Here is an 18,991-nt window from a genome sequence, read left to right as displayed (position 1 = left end):
TAATAGAACAATGGCAAGCAGTCTACTCCTGAAAAGGAATTTGCTGGGATCTGGAAGGAAAGGCAGCATGGCACAGTGGGAAAGTCACTGGCTTGTAAATCAAGAGGCCAGACCTAGACCCTGATCCCCTTCTATCCCCATTCTTGCCCACTAGGCAAGTTCCTTACACTTGAAAGAAATCAACTTAATCAAATCCATAAAATGAGAAGATTAAGCTACATTATTTTTGAGGTCACTTCCAGCTCTGAAATTTAATAAGATTATGAAGATTTATAAATAGATTTGCAAACCACTATAAACTATTCTAGGAATGCTCCTTGGGAATTACCCTTTAAAGCCTTTCAGAATTGACATTCGGACCACAACCAGATCACTGCAGTTTGCCTGCTATTCCTAGGAAGAGAAACTGTCTTCAATAAGTTATTTCGGTCATAACTGTAACCTGTACATACAGTAGGTGCTCAATAAATGTTTATTAAATAAATGAATGACTTCCACCTACTTTCTATTAAGGGAGTAATACAAATAAAATTTTCTGTCTCAAACCTAAAGAGGAAGATATATAGTAACTACAAAAACCAGTAATAATATCATTCTTTTGTCCAACAAATATTTAAAGTTCCTGTGTGCCAAACACTGTTCTGGGATTTAAGGCATACAGCAGTAACAAACTCCTTGCCCTCAGAAAGTATATATTAGCAAGGTGAGACAATTTAAAGAAACGAACAATACACAGTACGCCACAGAAAACAATAAAAGGAAAGGTGAAGAGGCTGTAAGTTGTGGTCACTATTTTGTTGACAGCGATCAAGAATGTCTCTCTACTAAGCTGATATTTGAGAAAAGAAAAGGAGGAAGTGAGAGGGGAGCCACACAGGTATCTGAGAATGCTTTCAGGCAAAGGAAACATCTAATAAGAAATGTTCTGAAGGAAGCTAATGTGAGGGGTGTTGGGGGTGGTTGTGATAAGTGAATTGGGGAGAAAGAACAAGTGTTAGAAGGCTTTCTAAAACAACAGAGGGACTCCGGCTTTTACTCTGATTACTCCATTTTAAAGCGATCATTCAGGCTGCTGGTTAAAATCAGACTTAGTAGGGGGACAATGGCAGAAGCAGCAATATAGTGGCAGAAGCAGCAAGCAGAAGCAGTGAGGAGACACCTGAAATAAACAAGACTGGAGATAATGGCAGTTTGGATCAAGTTGGTAAATGATGAAAAGTGGTGAGAAATGATCAGATTCTGGACAGGCTTTTTAGTTACAACTAGGCTATATTGATGGACTGCATGTAGAATGTAAGAAAAAAAGAAAAGAGCCTAAGATGATGCAAACTTTTGGATTTAAGCAACTAGGACTAACAAAACAGCTAATACTGACACGGGGAAGACAGCAAGGAGCAGGCGGGGGAGTAAGGCATTTTTCTGGACATGTTATATATGATATGCTTGTTAAACACTCTAGTGGAAATGTCAGACAGCTGGATTTACAAGTCTAAAATTCAGGGGAGAATATACTTGTACACTGATGTTATTTAAAGCCATTAGGCTGGATGAGAACAAGCAGGGAGTGATCCCTTGGGCCCTCCATAGTTTAAAACTACAAAGGAGCAAAGACGGGTGAGGAAGAGGAGACATTTCAATAGGCGGAAAGGAGTTCGGTGTCACAGAAACCAAATGAAGCAAATTCAGAGAGAGTAATCAATGATGACAACTGCTGCAATTAAATAAGATAAGATAAAGCTCCAGGTGACCTTGAAAAAGGTTATTTTGGTAGAGTAATGGGTGCAAAGTTTTGAATGAACTCAAGAAAGAATAAGAGAAGAGAAACTGAAGGTAAATGGCATGTCAATTTTCAAGGAAGTTTGCTAAAAAAGGAAGCAAAAAACAGGTTGTAAGTAGATATACAGTTTAAAGAAAAGGAGGTTGTTTTTTAAGAAAATGTTTACCTCTATGCTTACGTAACAATGGAAATGGCTACAGAAAGGGAAAAATGATGCAGGAGTGTAACTGATTCACTTTGCGGTACACCTGAAACTAACACAACACCGTGCATCAACAACACTCCAAGAAAAATTAGAGAGAAAAAGAAAACAAATGGAGGAAAGATGAAGAGAATCATCGGAGTCACAGGCAGAAAAGGATGGGATCGAAGGGCTGCCTTTCAGGTCGACTCATGTTAATTTTGTCTATTTTCATGAATCAGAAGGGTCTACATGGTACAGCTGCAGACAAGTCAGTGGCTGTGTTAGTGGAAGAGAGTAGATGTCCTATGACTTTCAGGAAACAAGACTATTTGCTGAGAATGAGAACAAGAAGTTGTTGATCTGAGGAGGGAGGAAAAGATAAGGCAATACAACGTGAGAAAACTAGTTTCAATGTCTTTTCTTACACCCTCCAGCTATAAGCAGTTATTAAACTTAATAGATTGCCTCCTTGTAAAGCCCTAAGCACACATGCAATAGAAATTAATCTGCCTTATAATACTAAGAGGAAGACTCTAAATATCTTTACCTAACATAAAAATTATAATTTCCAAATACTACATGAACTATTTATATACAAACAGATGTTTGAAGATTGAGAGACCTTTGAAAACAATTTACTGTCACAATTTAGTGAATCTCTGTACAACTGCTATAGTGTTAAAGTACCAAATTATTTCTTCACCATAAAGGCAAATTTTAGTCAACATTTAGTTTGATTTGTTCTGAATTAGGCCAGTAAGATTTGCTATTCCACTGCCATAAGAATAAAGACACATCTACTCTCTGTTTAAACTTAAAAGTTAAGAAATCTTTGCTGTAGGACTGATTCTTGTTCTAAAGTAAAATGGACATACTTTTCACTTTGTAGTTCCTGTATTTTCTTTAAGTGTTCTCTGTTTTTTTCTTCAATTTCTTCCTTAAGTTCCTTTACCTGGGTTTTATAAAGTGTCTGCAAAACAAGTGATAAGAATAAATAAGTGTATTGATGGGGTTAAAAGCAATTTGGTAGTTCTTTATAAAGTTAAACAATTAACATATGATCTAACAACTCCACTCTGAAGTATTTACCGAAGTAAAAATATATATCTATACAAAGTCTTAGACCTGAATTCTCATTGCAGTGTTATTTCATAGTAATAGATGCAGAGGTTATAAACTTCCAATTGTGAAGTCAATTTCTGTTTTTTTAAACACTTTTTAGTTTAAAAGATAAGGAAAAAACAATGAGGACCAGCAAACAGCTGTGGAGTATGACTTTTACACTGTATACTTAATTATCCCTCTGAGAAACAGCACTTCTCTAGGGGAAAAATACATTTCTACAAGAATGCAACTGAAAGAAAAATGATGGCTAGCTCTGGTTTGTTTACAATTTCTAAAATGAAATAGTCCATTCTGCCTTTAGTAATCAGATTCTCATTTCTCCGACTTCAATTACTGAAATTTATATGTGGAATCAATGAAGAAATAAAAATAACCTGATCTGAAAGCCAAAACTAAAGAAAATCTTAAATTCAGCTCATAAAAACTTATCAAATTTAGCAACATCTAACCAGTCCTCACAAGCAACAGAATAAACCAAAACTAAAGACAGTTAATAGTTTGTATTGTTTTATAAAGGCAAAAATCAAGAATCCATAAAAACTACCACAAATCACTTGGACATCCATCCCCAAATACGGAGGCACTGAAAGATTACCCTTTGGAAGCTTATGGACAGGAAGGTGTGCTTGATATTATAGACCGCTGTGTAGAAGTCACCCCCACACACTGTAAACATGAAGGCTAATTTACATTCAGGGAAAAGGTTTTCAACAATCTTGAATTTTTTTTTTTAATTTAAAAACATATTCCAGGGATTACATAATAAGCCAAGAAGAAACAGACAAAAAATGGAAAAGTCACCAAGTTTATTAGCATGAAGCTCATAACTGTATGAAATTCCATAGAGCTCTAACAATACCCAGATTTTTTACTGAGGAAATCATTACTTCCAATATTGTTCATACTTGGTTTCTAGGGCATATTCAGCAGTGCATCTCAAACTCTGTGCATTTAATTACACTGCTTAAAGCCCATAGTAAAGGTGGCTTGCCAGTGAAACAGAAATAGAGCAGCTAGATAAATGTCAAACTGAAATGTTAGGGCACAAGCTTGGCAACCAAAAATTCAGAGTTTTCAATAAGGCTCAAAGCAATAGCTATAAATGCTCATCAATAGTAGTAATGAAAATAACCTGGCCTGTAGTAAAAAAAGAAAATGATTTTTATGGAGAAAAAGTGTAAAAGATTCATAAAGTGCACACAGAGCCAAAACAGGAAAAATCTCTTGAACATTAGTTATACCCACAACTGTATGCAGCGAGAGCTACACACACATGTACGAAGGCCACTGTGATGTGCACACGTGAACCACACATGGTAATACTGGCACTCTAACCCACCAGAGCTTGGCACCAGGCAGACAGAACTCTCAACAGACTCTTCTAAGTAGCTCCAGTTTGAAAGCAATTCTGGAAATATTTGCACAAAAATAGTCATTTCTTTGTAACTTAGACTACCAACACAGATTCAGAAATGAAATGTGGAGAAGGGGATATACAACGGGAGAAAACTACTTCATAGTTATTTGAAAAAGAATCACAGTTCACATTAAACATCTAAACCCCTTGTTAAGTCAGCTTTGGAAACAGTCTACATGTTAAAAGTGATTCTCACCGAGAAATACTGCTCCGCTTCCAGCTGATCCTGCAGCTCCCGCATCTGCCCTTCATTCCCTCTGTACTGTCTTCAGACAAAAGAGAAAGCAGTAAACAAATGCTCCTACTTTCACTAGACTTTATATTATTCTTTGTTTCTTGAAGTTGCTAAAACAAAAGTTTACTAAAATAACCTCTGTTTTAAAAAAAATCATACTTTGTTATTCAAATACTTTGTTCAGTATTACTTAACTAGTTGTATTTGGTTAGGACACACTGTCTGGTGCCATTTTGCTCCTTGTAAAATGATAACTATGAAAAGTAGAGGGAACCATTTTCTACTGAAGTTCACTTTCAGGAGAATGTTAACTGTGGATGAATCCAAATGCAAAAGTAAAATGATATTATTTTGGTAAATTTTTGTAAAGAACAGCTTTCTTAGGGGTACATTTAAAATGTCTTATGCAGTAAGTAGATTATTAAAAATGTGAACATATTAAATAAATGATAAGAAAAATTCAGTACTATACTTTATGATTAATTAAGCACAAGGGTGGGGTGGAAATGAATACTCAGATATGGAATAAGAAGGGAGACAATAACAACAGCTGACAACACAGATAAAGAGAGATGTACATATATAGAATATATATATGTAAACACCACTCACAGAGAGGAAAGGACTCAAAAAGTCAGATACACAATGCAACCCAACACACAGCTAATTCAACAATGAACAATTCCATCTGCAGCTGCTGGGTTTTCATATTAGATGGTAAAAGCTTTTTACTTTCAGCATATGGTTGATAGAAATTATTAGTTGAATGAATTATTAGTTGAATGTTGAGTGCAAGTTACTGTGGGAGAAGAAAATTATAAAACACCTTAACTTGGTGAAAACAGTGGCTCTAAAGGGGAAAAGAATTTCAACAACATAAACTCAACAAAATTAAGAAAGACAATTCTACACAAGAGTTACAGTGTTGTACATGAAGCTGGCAAGTGAATGTAACATAAATTTGGAGGAAATAAAATCCCATGACTTGGCTTAAGGAATCCCCATCTTTGACATTAAATCTCTGAAGCATGTCCTTACACAAATTCTGAAAGTCTCAGTGACATCTTGCTGTGTTTCTATTTCAAGTAAGCAGACACATCACATCTCAAGAATAGAGAAAAAGGACACTACATTCTGAGATGAACCAAAGAAACAAAACAAACACATACAGGGTCATCATGTCTAATTCTAGTCTCTAAAGTAAAGAAAACTTTTGAATATTTTCTGTAAGGTACTAAATCCTTAATAAAAAGGTTATTCCTGATGTTTGTAATTCTAGTGTGATGATAGATGATTTTTGTGGATATGGAAATCATATAAAAACACTATTTTTCTACCATAAACAGACTTATTGTAAAGTCAATAGTACTGACAATGTCTTTTTTCCCCCTTTAATAACTGCATTTTTTTTGTTTTGCTTTTTGTTTTTTAATAACTGCATTTGTTTTAAAGTCTGCCCTTCCAAAGCCTGAGCCTCCTTGCAAACTTTTGCAAATAAATTTTTATTTTTTCTAAACGTTTTTTCCTAAATCTTAATTTCACAAACTCTAAGTACATAATCTATACACATATAAAATATCAAACACAGAAGCAAATGTTGAACACACACAAAAAAGAAATCAAGAATGTTATTTCCGAGACTTACTTTGTAAGCTGAGCTAATTCAAATTCTAATAATCTCTTTGCTTCCAATAAAGTATTTATTTCCTGTTTCATCTGCTTTTCTAAACCTTTTAAATTGTCTGCCTCAAATGCTTGAGTCTTCAATTCATTTTGTAACAACAGTCGCTTATTTGATTCCTGCTCCAGCTGCAGGGTTAGATTCTTAACCTATGAATGAGAAAAATAATTGGGATCGTAAATCTGTTTAGTAATTTATCAGACATTATTTGAACGAATATTAATCAAACCTCAAGTACACTATTAACCTCAAGTACACTATTTCCTTATACAAACAGAAAATATCTGTATCCTAAAGAGTCTCCACTGTTTTATGCATTTATTGCTGCAGAATTTAGTGTTAAAGCAAATGAATCCCCAAATTTCAGATATGAGATCTTGGAGGGGAAAAAAAAAAATCTGGTTTCTTTGTATGATACCTGTATGGAAATTCTGGAGGAGAAGGTGAGTATAAAAGTTACCTTTGGAGCGACATTCCTAAATGGTACTTAAGTTTATTAGCTCATTCAGAAATGTTGTGCTCTAATCTACAGCTCTGCAAAGTTTACCCCCAAAATTGAACATATATTGAATTCAATTCAATAAATATTTATCAAGTACTTATTGGGCGTAAGGACTAAAATGCTCCAAATTCTTACAGTGGTTATAATTTCCTTCATGATCTGTTGCTTACTTTTCTGGCACTGTCCCTGGCCATTCTCTGAATCCAATCGTACTCCTCAGACCTTCCAGTGTGATGTACTCTCCATCACTGCACAGTGCTATCACAGGTTATTCTCTGTCTTCCCCTCTTCATTTACTCCTTCTTCAGCTCTTAAATGTCAAACCCTTAGGTCTCCATTAACCTCATGAACACGATTAGTCCTGATACTCCTAACTTGGTATGTCCTTTTTAAGTATGTCATGCTTGTCATGACAATGTTAATCTCTGTCTTTCCCCTTGGGTTGCAAATTCCACGGAGGTCAAGCCCAGAACTATCTTATTTCGTACCTTATAGCAGTGAACACAGATATATGTAGGTAATTTTATTTAAATCTCCACCATGTTTAAATTATACTGACTTTTTAGTCATAACAATGATTTTCTCCTTTATAAGATGAATGAAACTCAGAACTGTTTTTCTTACTTCATCCTCCATCCTGTCTTTATTTTCAATCAAATGCTCCAGCTTCTGCTGAGATTGTTTCAGATCAACATCTAGCATAGAACACTGCTTCTCAATCTGAACAACCCTATTTTCAGCCTTCTCTCGAGCTTCTCTCTCCTCCTTCAGCTTTTTTTCCATCTCTGTGAAAGAAAAAGTTAAAAATATATATTTAATGAAAAAGACTACTTTAATACTTTCACTTTCATGGGCTGCATAAGACACTTAGGTGTCAAAAACCCCTACTGTTAACAGCCTGGGATCTTTTAGAGCTATTCATTACTGAAGTAAACTTAATTTTTGCAATGCATATAAAAAGGATTCCATGATAGTGTAATACTTAATTACTATCAGAAGATACCAGTCTATAGTGAGGTTCCTTTCTTGATCAACATCAAAGAACTAAGGTTCTAGAGGTTACTTTACTAGGGTCCTGAAACTCTTGAGTTGTACCATCAGGATTCAAATTTAGTAAATCTGCTATTTCACTTTCAGGCTGTCTTGTCTAGGTGACAAAATAGAAACCACCAGAACGGGGTTTTTTGAATAACTCCCAAATTTCCAGCTTGGATGCTGAATATCACTATCATCCATAGCCACGATAATATTTCCCATTTATTGAAAGCTTTCTGTGTACAGGCACTTTAGTGCATTTTCCCCATCTAATTTTTTGAAACAGTCATAAGAGAAGCTAAGCGGCAAAGCAGATTTGTCTGATTACAAGCCTGGGCTCATAAAAAATAATCATTAACCAATACAGTAAGAATAGCAGGAAGAGCACGTTTGACAGATCAGATCACAAGTTTATCTCTTGAATAAACTGAATTTAAGGTGCCAGGTGACACTTAGCTTACAATAGGTTAAGAAGTGAGTAGAAGGTGAAGAAAAGGAAGACATCTTTTTAGAAATCTGGCTATAAAGGGACAGAATAAAATAGTGGCAATTAGGAAGGACCACAGGTTGCTGCAATGGTTTGTCCTTTTTTTTAAAACAGATGAGAAAGATTTGTACATGTTAACAACAAGAAGGGATTCAGTGGAGGACAAAGGTTGAGAATAAAGGAAAGAAAAAGTAATTAAGTTGAGATAAGAGACTGGATCTGAGTATGCTGCCTGCTGCCAAGTCGCATTAGTCGTGTCCGACTCCGTGCGACCCCATAGACGGCAGCCCACCAGGCTCCCCCATCCCTGGGATTCTCCACGTAAGAACACTGGAGTGGGCTGCCATTTCCTTCTCCAATGCATGAAAGTGAAAAGTGAAAGTGAAGTCGCTCAGTCGTGTCCGACTCTTCATGACCCCATGGACTGCAGCCCACCAGGCTCCTCTGTCCATGGGATTCTCCAGGCGAGAGTGCTGGAGAGTGCCTTCTCCAGATCTGAGTATAGGTAGAGCATATTAGCAAGGACAGGAAAAGGATCACGCTCTGCTAAGATGAGAGAGATGATAATGAAGATGGTAAAGGAGCAGGACAGCCTGCCCAAATCAGAGAATTAGATTCTGAGTTCAAGTCTACGACTTCACAGTTTCTTTTTGAAATAGGAGAATGTTCACCTAAAAGCGAAGTGATAAAGACATGGCATAGGAAGCTAGAGGAGAAGAAAAATTTAGGAGAAGGAATTGATGAGTGACATATATAAAAACAACAGCTCACTTGAGGCTGAGGACAATGCACTGAGATAACACCCATCTAAAGAACTAGCTGAAGCAATGAAAAGCGGCTGGCTGATCTGATTGAGGGTTGAATTTAGAGGCATAGTTCAGTGGAAATACAAAGAAATAACAGAGTTGAAGGTACAAAGCACGAAAAGTGAATCAACAGACAATGGGTTTCAGAATGCATCTCAAAGAAAACAAAGGAAGGGGCTGAAAAACTGGGAGAAATAAGAATACACTGACTTTTACAGGGAGAGAAGGGTGGTACCGGGAGCACAGCATGGTGGAGTAAGGGAACCAGCAGGTGAAACTTATTTTAAAAAAAGGAAGGCTTCAAAAATGAAAAAAAAGGAAGGCCCCCCCTTTCCCAGATCATCACTTATAATGTCTAAGAGTTTAAACTACTACACAATCAAATCAAAATCAAAAATTTTTGTCATTATTTAAAAACTAAGCATGTAGAAAATATTAACATTGACACTTACCACACATTGCAACAGACTTTGCCTCTTCAATAGATTGATGTTTGTCAGTTAAACGAGCTTTGGTTACTTTATGTTCATTTACCTCTTGTTCTAACCGTTGCTGTAATGATTTAAGCTTGTAGTTTAAATCTATTTCTAAGTTGTTCTTTTCCTGTAAAATGAGAATGAGAGTCAAGTACTAAGCTGTGCAAAAAGCAAATCATTAAATCTTACATCAATTTTATCTCTCAAGAGATAATATATGAATCACATTGGCTTGAAATATTACACTATATGTACTTAAATACTTTTACTCAGAACATAATTTTATATTTATACTTCTTGTGCACTTCACACTATCTATAATATCTTACTTTAAAAATCACAATGGCTGCTGCTAAGTCACTTCAGTCGTGTCCGACTCTGTGCAACCCCATAGATGGTAGCCCACCAGGCTCCCCTGTCCCTGGGATTCTCCACAATAAGCACATATAATTAAAAACAAAGCATCACCTCTCTGTGCCCTCTACCCTCCTTTCCCAAGTGAATCATTAGCTGGGGCTGATGGCAAGGAAGATTTCTATCATATTTAGAAGGGTTCACTGAGAGTATCAGAAAAGAACAGGACAGTTCTTCAGGTCATTTAAAATTTTTTGCTACCATTTAGAAAACTAACCTCTGTTACATTTGCATTGTGATGATCAGATATCTAACACCCTTCAAGGATAAAAACAAATAAGTAACACTCTAAAAAAGCTCAAAATAAGATCCACATACATCACACACCAACCAACCATAAAAATTTTCAGAAATGTAAACATATAGAGATTAGGAACGAATGGTCTCTCAGAAAATCACCTTATAATATCTGGCAATCAGGAACACTATCTCATAATTGGTATACATTAATCATTTACCTTTTCTGAATGATTAAGCATGTCTTGAGCCTCTTTTCTTTCTCCTTCCACTCTTTCAAGATTATGTTTGAGATGCTTCACCTCCTCTTGTAAAGATGTAATTCGAGCTGTCAAGTGAGAAAAAAGTTCAAATCACAGTCACTGAGAGAGAAATCCTTTTTTTCCCCCAGCATGATCATTAAGATTAAAAAGAAGCTTTAAATCTCCAAGTAGTAAATTTATTTTATTACTTGTAGTCTGGAATAGCTACAACAGTACTGAAAAAGAACAATGAAACTGAAGAACTCAAACTTGCAATTTCAAAACTTACTATAAAGTTACAGTGATCAAAACAGTATGTTACTGGCATAAGTACAGACATACAGACCAACTGAATAAAACTGAGACTCTAGAAACAAAACTGTACACCTATAGCCAACTGCTTTTTAACAAGGATACCCATACCCATCAGTGAAGGAAAACAGTCTCTTCAACAAACAGTAATGGGACACCCAGATGCATGCATGCTAAGTTGCTTCAGTTGTGTCTGACTCTTTGCGACCCCATGGACTGTAGTCTGCCAGGATTCTCTGCCCATGGGATTCTCCAGGCAAGAATACTGGAATGTGCTACCATTCCCTTCTCCAGGGGATCGTCCTGACCCAGGAATCAAACCCTTGTCCTCTTACATCTTCTGCATTGGCTGGTTCTTTACCACTAGCGCCATTTGGGAAGCCCTTTGGCAATGTGTTATGAGATATGACACCAAAAGCATAAGCAATATATTTTAAACTGGACTTCATCAAAATTAACTTTTGTACATCAAAGGACATTATTAAGAAAAATGAAAGGACAAACTACAAAAGAGGTGTAAATATTAGCAAATCATATACCTGATAAGGTCTTACCTGGACTCTTTAAAAGTCAACAACAAAAAGACAAAAAAAATAAATGCACAAAGGACATGCACAGACATCTTTCTGAAAAGAATATACAAATAGCCAATAAGCACATGAAAAGATTGCTCAACTAATTACTCACTAGGAAAATTAAAGTTAAAACCACAATGAGACAATGCTGGTAGAAACTTAAAATGATGAACAATGCTGGTGGAAACATAAAATGAGATGTGGCTGTTATGGAAAATAGTCTGGAAGTGCCTCAAAATCAAACCTAGCATTACCACGTGACCCAGCAATTCTACTCCTAGGTATCCGAAAGATTTGAAAGCAAGTATTCCAATAAATACTTGTACCGGAGTTTCACAACAGTGCTATTCATAACAGTCAACAGGTGAAACAACTCAAAACTCAAATGTCCATCAACAGATGAAGAGCTAAATGAAATATGGAATATATATATATACACACACATACATACAACAGGATATTACCCAGCTATAAATGAATGAAGTACTGATACATGGTACATCAACCAATCTTAAACATATGCTAAGTGAAAGAAGCCTAAACTAAAGGTCACAAATTATATGATGTCATTTGTATGAAATATCCAGACCCAGTAAATTCAGAAATATAGAACAGATGAGTGGTTGCTAGGGGCATACAAGGGAAGGACAGTTGAATGGGCACAAAGTTTTCCTCTGGGTTAATTAAAATGTTTTGGAACTAGAATGTACTGAACGCCATTGAATTGTACACTCTCAAATGGTTAACTTTAGGTTACACGAATTTCACCTCAATAAAAAAATATACAAAAGCAGTTAGAAATACAAGCGGGCAATGAATAAAAACTACAGTCACAGTGATTATTTTTCAAATATGTTTCAAAATTTGGCAAATCAAAGAGACAAAAAATAAATGGAATCTTAAAAATCTGATTAGATTAGAAAACTGATCTACTATTTCCAAAAGTCAAATCCAAAAACATACCAAGAAAAATGGTTACACAATTTCCAAATGCCTGTGTAACAGTTAAAAACAAAAGTACATTACACTATGATATATGACATGAAGCTAAGCTTTTTTTTTTTCATTTTTAAAGTGTTGCAAACAGTAAAAAAGAAAAACATGTAACAGTGATCATATGTGGCCCACAAAACCTAAAGAATATAATGTCCAATTACATTTGGGAAGTCATTTCCCACACACATGAAGAAGCTTCTGCTCATCAGTATACATAGAGAGCATTCAACTAGCAAATAACCATCACTTTACCACAAGACCAGCCTCCTAAACTGTAAGATCTATACTGAGGGATCTAAAATGTCTTAAGAACCATAAAAAGTTAATGCAAAAATTTTATGTGTGCGTGTGTGTGTGTTTTACCACAATGTACTTTTTATATGTATATTGAGGCTCATTTAAATTCTGCACATTTTTTAACGTGTATGAGCTTCGATTCACATGTAAATCAAAAAATAAACCTTCAAGGAAGCATTGAAAAATGATACACATTAATGATAAGTCATGCTATGAATCTTCCTTAACTTCACCAATATCTAAAGAGTCAGTTAAAACCACTGTTGATAAACACATAATGATGGTCTCTTCCTTAAAAGCAAGCACTTCAAAGCTCAGTAGTATCTGGAAAATCACTAACTCAAAGAATTTTAGGATTGCAAGAATTTATAGGAGTCACCCAATCTTCTTGGTTTACAGATAAAGAAGGCAGACAAAGTGACATGCACACAGCTAATAAGCTGTATATTAAGGCCTAGAGAGGCAATTTAAGGACGTGGCATATGAGGCTTTTCTAATACATATAATGAGGATACTTTCTTGGTTGTATTCAGATCTATTTTAAGCCTAGTCCCTGAGAAATAAGATTGTGCAACACTCCTCAGCTGAGAACCAATGGGAGACCCTAATTTCTGTTTCCAAAGTCCAAAAACTGACCCTGACCTCTCTCCACAGAATTAGAGCTGATCGTCAAGTCTCAGGAGACTCCAAACTATGTTCCCATCCTGTGACTTAGGTTAAAATGCACTACCCCACCCCCTACTTTTCCCTGAAAGATCTGGCAACTTCCATGCATGTCTGTTTTGATTAGGTAGTATGGATGCTATCGCTTACAGAAATAGAATATAGAAAAAAAAAAAAAAGTGAGAAATGGTTAAAGCCAGTCATCCTGTTGAAAATAAACTGATTTTATTAGTGACGAGTATTCCTTTATTCACTGTTAGTTATATTCCATCTTTTTCCTTTTAGACTCAGAAAGACTGCTGATATCTCTAGTTCTAACCTTTCCAAGTACTGAACTTTTTATTTGCAGTGGGATTCTCTTACTGCTGTTTAGTTTCTATTCTACCAACAATGCATGAAGAATCCCGGGTTTTAACAGTAATAATCTTCTCTACCTGGATTAGTTCCACTTTCAGTAAGACTTCTGTGAATTGGACACTTTTAAAAATTAAGGTTTCAGTAATCTGGCTGTAAGACTGGAAATAACCACATTACCTCCATCACAAGGGTACCTGAGAGAGGGAAGAAATTACAATTTGATACGAATTCTCCTGAAAGAGAAAGAATGCTAACCATTTCCAGTATTACCAAGATAATTTTCTTTTTTTATTGAAGTATACTTGATGTACAATATTATATCAGTTACAGGTGTACTATACAGGACAATATGATCAAAAATATTTTACCTTACACTTTAAAAATTACTAACACACAAAAGGACAAATACTGAGGTACCACTTCTATGAGGCGGTCAAATTCACTGAGACATAAGGTAGAAGGGTGGTTACCAGGGGCTGTAGATGAGTGGGAAACGGGCAGTTACTGAGCACAACTTTTTAGTCTGGGAAGATAAGAAAGTTCTGGAGATGGACAGCAGTGATGGTTGCACAACACATGACTGTACTTTGTGCCACTGAATTGTACAACTAAAAATAGCTAAAACGGTAAGTTTTAATGTCTGTTTTACCACAATAAGAAAAAATATTACCTTGTAGGTCTCCAATCTTCTCAGAATCATGACCTCTGTCTCTTCGTTCGGCTTCTAATACAGCCTGCAGTTGGTAATAATCTTTGTCCATTTGTGACTTGGAATTCTCTAAAATTCTATTTCTCTCTTGCAGTTCTCTGTTTAGGGACTCTAGCTGAGTGATGGATTTGCTCATCTCTGTGTGACTCTTCCTTAATCTAACCGCTGTGTCCGATTCTGTCCTAAGTAAGTCATTGGCTTCTTCTAGCTAATTTAAAAAGAGAGCAAGAAAACAGGTGTGTTTTTTTTTTTGTTTTTTGTTTTTTTTTTTTACCAAAACACTTATTTATTATAATTTAAAAAATCTCATTCCAAAAACTCACCTGCTTTTGTAATTGTGCCAGCTTCTCATTAGCAAGCTGTGAATTCTGGCTGACTTTCTTTAAGTCTTCCAACTGATCCTTTAATGTAGAAACTAGAAAATGAAGGAATAACATGTAAGTTTGCGTTGAGGAAGCATACAAAACCCTTTTAGAAAAAAAAAGGAAATTTGGTCTTAGGCCATAAAAGTCAGTTAAACTAGCTCTAAATTTCATCTTGGAATTACTTACATTTGAAATTTATTTTAAAGTAGAGTACTGTTTTATAATATACAATGCAAAAACAGATTTGTGTCCACTGTTACATTTCAAATTCTTCTATTCTTTTGATAAAGGTTAATCTATTAGTGAAATGACATGGCTTTTATTTCTTTTTTACTGTATTCTTTTGCTGCATGGCATGTAGAATCTCAGTTCCCCAACCAGGGATTGAACCCACCCTTGCCTTGGAAGCACACTATCTTAATCACCGGACCACCAGGGGAGTCCTGATACAAAGCTAATTTTAATGTTCTCTGTTTTTGAAAGTAAAAATCTTTGCTTACTTCAATTACTTTCAGAATGATTCAAAATTTAAAAGGTACCAAATGGTATATAGGACAAACATGAGTCTTTCTCCCAGCACATTGTTTTCCAGCCCCTCTGGCTCTCCTCCTCAGCAACTACTAACTTCTTGCACATCCTTCCTCAGATAGTCTGTGTATCCATACCCAAATATATGAGAGCACAAATGTGTGTTTTCACATGCATATCTGTATATATATATATACACACACACATATATACATACATATATATGCACTTTAGTTCAGTTCAGTTCAGTCACTCAGTCGTGTCCGACTCTTTGCAACCCCATGAATCGTAGCACGCCAGGCCTCCCTATCCATCACCAACTCCCAGAGTTCACTCAGACTCACGTCCATCGAGTCAGTGATGCCATCCAGCCATCTCATCCTCGGTCGTCCCCTTCTCCTCCTGCCCCCAACCCCTCCCAGCATCAGAGTCTTTTCCAATGAGTCAACTCTTCACATGAGGTGGCCAAAGTACTGGAGCTTCAGCTTTAGCATCATTCCTTCCAAAGAAATCTCAGGGCTGATCTCCTTCAGAATGGACTGGTTGGATCTCCTTGCAGTCCAAGGGACTCTCAAGAGTCTTCTCCAACACCACGGTTCAAAAGCATCAATTCTTTGGTGCTCAGCCTTCTTCACAGTCCAACTCTCACATCCATACATGACCACAGGAAAAACCACAGCCTTGACTAGACAGACCTTAGTTGGCAACATAATGTCTCTGCTTTTGAATATGCTATCTAGGTTGGTCATAAATTTTCTTCCAAGGAGTAAGTATCTTTTAATTTCATGGCTGCAGTCACCATCTGCAGTGATTTTGGAGCCCCAAAAAACAAAGTCTGACACTGTTTCTACTGTTTCCCCATCAATTTCCCATGAAGTGATAGGACCGGATGCCATGATCTTTGTTTTTTGAATGTTGAGCTTTAAGCCAACTTTTTTACTCTCTACTTTCACAGCATATATAAATATGCCATTTTCTTTTAAACAATTAGTATTTTTTTTAAGATACGTTTTAGAGATTCTAAGTTTATAAAGAAATGCTTTATTCTTATAAAATGCATAGTACTCTACCATATACACTAAAGTTTATTATATCACAGATTACATTTACATTGCTCATAATTTTGGCAATTTAAACAACTCTAAAATTAATAACTTTATGTACCAGTAGGCATATGCACAAGTGTATGTGATATAAATTACTAGAAGTGAAGTAACTGGATCCAAGGATGCAGAGAGATATTTTAAATTTGCATCACTAATATCAAGACACATAAAATTCTAGTTTGGTAGTTCTCAAATGTGGCTACTTGTTAGAAGTGCTGAGAGAGCTTATTAAATATACCAATGCCCAGTCTACATGTCGAGGTGAATTAAACTAGAACTTCTGGAGTTTAGGTATTAGTATTCTATAAAGTTTCCCAAGAGATTCCAATACACACACAAGGGTAAAAATCACTACCTGAGCTATAACATTCTACTGTTTTTAAATATGCTATTAATTTATTTTGGGCCATGGGTATTAGCTCATGAGGGGGCTTAAGACTGAGTCTTCAAAAATATATCATAGGAACTAAATTTAAGACAACCTGAAGACAAAGACCTCAAGACAGTGTTAGAAATTTCAGTGTTTTTCAAAGGAAAAGCAACAACCTACCTTCATTTTCTACATTCCTCCTCTTCTCATTTTCCTGTTCTGCTTTTCTTTGGTATTCATTAATTCTGTGCTGCAGCAACATTTTCTCCTTCTCAATCTGAGATACTGTAGATTCTAGATTTCTTCTTTGAGTCCCCTGAAATTATAAGAAAAGTTCACCACTGCGATTAATACTCCTCATTTCTTCAACTGAGTTCTTCAAAGAACTCAGCTCTTTTTAAAAAAGTACACAATTAAATAAGATAGATATTTTGGCTTCAAAATCACATAGTATTTCCTAATAATGATACCTACAGTAGAATTAGCTTGCCTTAGAAGAAAACAGTAATTTTATTTTAACTAGATATATAAAATTTTCAGAGATTAAAAAAAAAATCCATGAACATAAAAACAACCCTATGAATCTTGTCAGATTGAAGGTCACTGGATCAGTTTAACATGAACACAGATAATACCAGTATTTTGGCTTATTTACAATCCTAAATTTAAGAAATGAAATACACAAGGGCTCAGATAACAACTGATATTATTATTATTTGATAATTAAATGGTACAAAACTCAAATGATACCAAAGGTTAGTGTTTGTGGTTTAACTTCACTAGTCCCTATATGAGGTCTCCCTTAATTTCTCTTCCTGTTTCTGTAACAATTTATCTTTCCTAAGATGTTCTATGTATGCATGTACCTACTTAATGTATATTAGAAAGTAATGAAAAAGATACTTTAGAAAATGAAACTAAGGGGAGAGGAGAGTTAAACGAAAAAAAAATACTCCAAATTCTACAACTTAAGAAAAAAAAACTTCTGCTTCTGCATTACCACCATCAGCATATCTTACATTTAATGCTATATTTTTCTCTTTAAGACACCACATTGGACAAACCTTTTACAGTGTGTGTTTTTCTGGGCTTTCCCATCTCTAAGTGAAACCCATCTTTTAAGTAAGATGCTGCCAGAGAGATACAGTAAAATTTGACAGAGACCATCCAGACTCCTTTCAATTATAAGATTTAACATTTTAACTTTTATCTTTTCATTTTGAAAATCTGAAATGATTCTACATTTCAGAAGTTCCACAGACAGTGAGTACATGTAGCCTTCCACTCAGTTTCCCCTAAGAATACATTATATTTAACAATGGTACAATAACCAAATCAGGAAACTGATACTGATATATATACATCATGTGTAGTTTGATGTCATTTTATCTCATGTGCAGATTCACAGAACTACTACCACAACCAAGATACAGAACTGCTTCATCAGCACAGTGCTCTCCCTCCAGTCACTACTTATAGCCACATGCACCCCTCACTTCTCCCACCATCGACATCCCTGGCAACCAGTAACAGGAGGTCTTCCATCTGCATAACTCTGTCATTTTTAAAATGTTATCTTAATGGAATCATACAGTAGGGATCTTCTGAGATTAGCTTCTTACATCCAACAAGTATCTCTGCGATCCGTCCAAGTTATTGTGTATAACAATCGTTCATTTTCCCAGCCTACAGCTTATCATGTCATCATCTTATCAGAATCTTTCACAGAGCAAGCACTGCTAGCTCTGACAAAGTCCAACTTATCGAACTGTCTTCCTTATATGGATCACGCCTGTGGTGTAATGTATAACTTCACCAAGCTGCAAGTCCCAAGGATTTTCCCCTATATTTTTTCCCTAGAAGTTTTATATTTTTTATGTTCCTATTTAAATATATGTCTGTTTTTTAAGTTAATATTTGCCTTAGATGTAAGACTGGCTGAGATCCATATCTTGGCCTATGAATACCTCATTGCCCCAGTACCACTTGCTAAAAAGACTATCCTTTCTCCACTGAACTGCTTCTGCACCTTCGTCAAAAATGAGTTGGCCATAATTGAGGGTAACTGATCCACAGTTTCTTTGCAGTACTATCT

General features: G+C 35.7%; 1 protein-coding gene across 2 annotated transcripts in view; it reads right to left on the bottom strand.

The window, feature by feature from the left end:
- ROCK1 (Rho associated coiled-coil containing protein kinase 1) overlaps window positions 1–18,991 on the bottom strand; it is a 123,804-nt gene that overhangs the window by 17,469 nt on the left and 87,344 nt on the right. For both annotated transcript variants that reach the window (XM_004020488.5, XM_042239566.1), the window contains 9 exons: window positions 17,077–17,212; window positions 14,851–14,942; window positions 14,489–14,735; window positions 10,598–10,704; window positions 9,702–9,852; window positions 7,546–7,706; window positions 6,384–6,568; window positions 4,700–4,769; window positions 2,837–2,931 (listed from right to left, as the gene is read on the bottom strand). In XM_004020488.5, coding sequence (XP_004020537.1) covers window positions 2,837–2,931; window positions 4,700–4,769; window positions 6,384–6,568; window positions 7,546–7,706; window positions 9,702–9,852; window positions 10,598–10,704; window positions 14,489–14,735; window positions 14,851–14,942; window positions 17,077–17,212 — 1,244 coding nt within the window. The remainder of the gene's footprint in view (window positions 1–2,836; window positions 2,932–4,699; window positions 4,770–6,383; window positions 6,569–7,545; window positions 7,707–9,701; window positions 9,853–10,597; window positions 10,705–14,488; window positions 14,736–14,850; window positions 14,943–17,076; window positions 17,213–18,991) is intronic.

This window comes from Ovis aries, chromosome 23 (assembly GCF_016772045.2).
Source record: "Ovis aries strain OAR_USU_Benz2616 breed Rambouillet chromosome 23, ARS-UI_Ramb_v3.0, whole genome shotgun sequence".
Classification (NCBI taxonomy): Eukaryota; Metazoa; Chordata; class Mammalia; order Artiodactyla; family Bovidae; genus Ovis; species Ovis aries.
Note: the sequence above shows the minus strand (reverse complement) of the source record. Positions and strands in the feature narration are given on the sequence as shown.